Below are 5,367 nucleotides of genomic sequence, written 5' to 3'. Positions count from 1 at the left end.
AATAAAAAAAATATAGTTCAATAATTATTTAATTTTATCACATTTATTTAAAAAAATAAATACCTATAATTTTAAAAATTTACTATTTATTTTACTGAAGACAAATGTAATTAAATTAAGTGGATACAATTATCAAATTAATCTAATTTTTTAAATAATCTACATAGGGAGATCAAAAAATTAAATAAATTAAATCATTAAAATGGGACCTATAATTAACCCATGAGCCCAAATTTGACCGTTCGTATTGTAACATGCTCTGAAGAGGCTTCGTTTCCAATTTTCATGGTTGCTTTGTGCTTATCTTGAGATTTAAACCATTTAACGTGTAAGTTTTCCAAATAAATTGTTCTTATAAAAAATCAAATTAATTGACAATCAACAATAACAACTACCTGATTAGATCAAATTTCTCATAAATAAAATGGGCCACATATATAATTTCAAGAATAGAGCATTAATTTTTTTTACACAAATATAAATTGTGGAGACATATTTTTTGGGTTGTTCATTTGACTGAGATGGTTGCCAAGGTGTCACGTGAATGAGCCAAGATGCCGCGATATGGTGCGACCAAATCGAAATCCGAGATATTCGGATAGAGGATAAGAGTTCTAAATAGTTTGAGACTCTCTATTTGGATAAAGATGTTACTCTTATGAGAGTTCGTCCTAATCTGGACTAAAGGAGTCCGAAATAGAGATTATCCATAAAGGATCAAGTCCTATAAAGTGATACTTCTAGAGGGCGAGGGTACTACTGACTATAAACGTAAGGCACCTCCGTGGATTTAAAGTATACTTTTTGCTTGTGCATTGTTCACTTGAGTTGTTATCTTTGATAAGTCAACTGGCTTGATTGTCGGAATGTCTCGGGTGTACGAACCACCGTGGTGTTTAAGGTCTTCTTGTATACAAGTGTTGGGCTTAATCAAAAAATGCTTTGTGACCCAAATTTGTGTGGCTCGAATTGCTCAAATGTGTCAAACGATGTCGTTTTACACCCAAAACGACGTCGTTTTGGGTGTTTCGAGCCATTCGACCCAAAGAAAGTTCGGGCCACCTAGCATTGTTGGGCTTAATCTATCATTTCATGTGCTTTACGGCTAAGTTCCTTAGATCTTGGTTAAGAGATCTAATTTAATTGTGAGGTCAAAATTCAATACCCATATAAACCAATTATGTCACTATCAATCAATTTAATTTTTTTATGTAAATAATGTGTTTGATTAGTTTAAAATAAATTGACTGGACTCACAGCAACCCAAACTGATTGATCAAGAAAATAGTCTTAGAGTGATCAATCACCAATATGATGCGTGGTTTTTATTTTTTATTTTCCACAAAATTAGCGTTTGTTTATTTTTTGAAATTTTTTCAAGAACCTTATTTGGAAATAGAGAACTTTTAGGTCTAATAGGTTTGCAGGACCCTCTAGAACTTTCAATATTTTATGCTAGCAGTGATGTCTTGATCAATAAATCTATAGTTAAAGCAGAAAAAAATGGACTAATTATGTACAACTAGAAATAAAAAATTTTTGTTTTTGTTCATCTCAAATTAAAATATCTATTATAATGAATTATTATTTTAAAATATTATTGTCACACTATTATAGTGAAATCTTTTGTAATGAAATTTCATTTGCAAAGCTTTAATTATAAAATTCATGAAGAATAATGTAACAGTATTAATTTTGTAATAATGAATCAAAGTGATTGGTATTTTTAATTTTCAAGGAACGATAAACAAATAGACCCTTTCATTTGTATGAGGACTTTGTATATCGTTATATTAGAAAATTATTTACAAACAAAATGTAATAAAAAAATAAAAATAAAAAGAAAGACAAATTATGATAGTAGTCTATCTACTTTATCCCTTCTATCATTTTACTCCTTGTATTTTTAATTGATTAGATTTTGATCCTGAATTTATGATTTTATCTCAATTTGATTTAATTGATTACAACTCTTAGTATTTTTTACTTTTTTTTATAAAAAATATGCACGTAAATGTCACGTGTCATATTTTTAAGAGTAAAATTATAAACTTACTTTACTCAGTTAGTTAACCTCTCAATCAATTTAGTAATAATTTTCTTTTAAAAACACTTAATGATATTATTAATTAAACCAATTGAAACAAAATCTAAAATTAAGGGTCAAAATTGAGTTAATTGAAAGTGTATGGATCAAAATAACACAAAAGGTAAAATATAGGAACCATCGGTGTAACTTGCCCTAAAAAAAATCTATTAGAAATTATGTGACAATTAAATGAGCCCCTTGTTGAATCTTTAATTTGAAATCATAATATATTTTTTTTTTATTTTTTATAATTACTCAATTATGTTTGTATAGCATGTACAGTACATAATGCAATAGAAAATTAGAATTCATAGTTCCAACCCCAATTATTTGGGATAGTAATATCATACTCACAATATATATATATATATACAATGATATAACTATTCATATTTATTTTTTAGGAATAAAAGAGTCAAGCATTTTAATTCATAATTACAAATTGCCAATACTACATCATTCATCATTTTTTTATGAAATTTTTGTATATGACATTTGTATGATTATCATTTCCCTTTGAAATAAGGTTTTTTTTTTTTTTTTTTTTTTTTTTTTGAGTTGTGACAGCATTGTGATAGCTTAGACAAAAACAAAAACAAAAAAGGGAGAGAAAAGCTTCATAGTTTTTTTTTTTTTTTTAACACAATTTACAATCCGATTATGAAGAGATATATTTCATCTTCTTACAATCATATATGTCTAAGAACAAAAACCAAAAATTTTATCATACCACTAAAATTGTGTTTGAATCAATGATTTGAACAGAAAAATGAAGAAAAAAACAAAAAAAAACAAAACAAAACAAAAGAGGAAAATTTGTTTAACTTTTCTTTTCGCTTTTCTTATCTTTACAAATTCCCTGAATTCATAGATTCAAACACAACCTAATCTTAAACGATTTTGTAAAAAGCTTAAAAATGTTACCTAGGATCTTTTGTCAAGAGATAAACAGCAATACAAGGAGAGTTGTTCCAAACCCTAGCATGCAACCTAAGCACCTCTCTTGCTTTGTTCTTCAAGTACTTTGGAGAGTCAGCTTGAAGCACCATGCAAAGCTTTGATACAGCTCCAACTCTCAACATCTCCATAAGAACATCATTTGTTGCAGAGAATTTCGATATCAACGAAAGCACGTGAATCGCTCGATCATCTGTCCCTGGAGACACCCTCAAGATCCTCTTCGCCAACATAGCTACACCACCAGCATGCTTCAAAAGCTTCTCTCTCCCATCGGCGCACGAACACAAGTGAGCCAAGAGGCAAAAAATGAGCTCGGAAACATGTTTTTCGGGTTTGTTGAGTTCGAGTTCAATGAGCTCGAACACTGCACCGGTTTCGACTATCTTGGATCGGTTTCTTCCCCATGGACACACCTCTATTAACACATTCAAGGCAGCTTTTGTAGCCTGTGGAGAGATTTGAACTCTTAACACGTTAACTATTTCAATAAAAAAGTGGGGCTTTAATCGCTCTATAAGACTTGAACTCACAACTTCGATGATGATTTTCAATACCAACATTGCACTGGTCTTCACTGCAACATGGTTTTCCATATCGTATTTCAGAACCCATAATATAGAGTCGATCAGATCGAAATTCTCATTCAGAAGGTGTTTATTTTCCGTTGTCGGTGTCCAAATAAGATGCAGTATTTTCAAGGCCTCTTCAAGACCGCTTGTTTTTCCCTCTTTGAAACATCTCGTGACGAACAAAACCATGGCTTTAATCGCTCCTGCCTCGGCCATACACGCCCTGTTCTTCTCGTTCTCGGCCAGCTCTTCCATTTTCTTCAATGCTTTGAAATGCAATTCCGGAATGTTGAGATTTCGGATGTGTTTGAAGATGTGGGACTTGTTGAGAGGCGATTTTGGAGTGGGGATGCGATCGACTCCATTTTTGGCATTCATGACACACCATCCCTGGATTAGGCGTCGTAGCATGTGGTTTGGTGTCAAACCAGAGTCACTGGACAATGGTTGTTTGGTCACAGGACACGTAGTAGTGTCCTTGGCCATTAACAGCCATTGCTCAATGCTCTCCCGATCATACGTGATGCCGGAGACAGTTGTAACAGGGTCTTTCATGATTTGGAGAGAGATTGGGCATATGAAATATTGAGGTACTTCAATTTCTTCCATGTCTAGCATATAGAATGGAGGTGTACATAAAAAATGAGACTATGATACAACACAACTATAAACAGTGAGAGAGAGAGAGAGAGAGAGAGAGAGAGAGAGAGAGAGAGAGAGAGAGAGAGAGAGAGAGAGAGAGAGAGAGAGAGAGAGAGAGAGAGAGAGAGAGAGAGAGAGAGGAATTTTTTAAGATATATGGTAAGAGATAGCGGCTTATTTATTCTTGGGGTTTGAATGGAAAAGAAAGAGAGAACTATGACAATTCTAGAAAGCAAACTAAGTTTTGTTTTGTTTTTTTGTTTTTAATTTTTAATTTTACCAGTCATACTTTTCTTTTTGATGATTCGGTGGTCAACGCCACAAGGGAAACATTATAAAACACGTTGGTACGACTTTTTTGATTCCAAAGCTCAGAAGCGCACACCATTTGCCAATTGGCATGTTGACGTGGAATAAATGTTGAGGATTAATAACGCCACATTTATCATATTTTTATATGTTATTTACCTTATGGATTTCATTTTTTTTTGAGTTTAAATTTATATTTGAATCTCATGTGTAGACTTTGTAAGAGGGGCTAATTTGAGCCCACTAAATTATTTAGGCCCAATAGCCCAAGATTAGTGGGCCCGAATTTATCGCAAGTCCAAGACTGGCGGGACCAGATTTATCACCATCAAACGGGCTAAATGGCTCTAAGCCTCGAAAGGGTTCGGATCCACGAACCTAGAGACTTACTCAGGCCCGGACTCGAAAGGGTATTAGGCAAGCCTAGAGATCCGAGGCACTCGGACTCGAAAGGGTTCGGATCCACGAGCCTAGAGGTCCGAAATACTTGGCTTCGAACGGATTCAGACGCAATCTAGAAGTCGCTCCGTTAATGAGTCCCAGAACACTTGCGGGCTCGGAGCTTTCCGGGATCTACGCACCAGAACCATGGGCGTAATGGAGTTCGAACAAAGGACCCGATCCCGAGGACGGTGAGTGGAGATAAATTCACTCTTCGGTTAAACTAGCCTATACCCGGGTCGAGGTGGCACGACCCCGGGGGGTCCATGAGACTCGGCAATATTTTGCGGCAGGACGTCCTCTGGGACTACCCCTGACCCTTTGGGATGATTGGGGATCATTGGTTAGGTGTGGCTA

The 5,367-nt window shown here is 34.4% G+C and overlaps 1 protein-coding gene across 1 annotated transcript; it reads right to left on the bottom strand.

Annotated features, from left to right (window-relative positions):
- Window positions 1-2,693: 2,693 nt before the first annotated feature.
- Window positions 2,694-4,494, bottom strand: LOC114322820 (E3 ubiquitin-protein ligase PUB24). The gene has a single exon (XM_028270241.2). It carries the CDS (start codon window positions 4,234-4,236, stop codon window positions 3,010-3,012), a length of 1,227 nt encoding a protein of 408 aa, XP_028126042.2. The 5' UTR covers window positions 4,237-4,494; the 3' UTR covers window positions 2,694-3,009.
- Window positions 4,495-5,367: the final 873 nt, after the last annotated feature.

This window comes from Camellia sinensis, chromosome 14 (assembly GCF_055761805.1).
Source record: "Camellia sinensis isolate YWXY chromosome 14, ASM5576180v1, whole genome shotgun sequence".
NCBI lineage: Eukaryota > Viridiplantae > Streptophyta > Magnoliopsida > Ericales > Theaceae > Camellia > Camellia sinensis.
The sequence above is the reverse complement of the archived record's forward strand: the minus strand, read 5'-3'. Positions and strand labels throughout refer to the sequence as shown.

Excerpts from the sequence above, each read along its gene's own strand:
- LOC114322820 (XM_028270241.2), bottom strand. The coding sequence starts at position 4,236 with ATGCTAGACATGGAAGAAATTGAAGTACCTCAATATTTCATATGCCCA.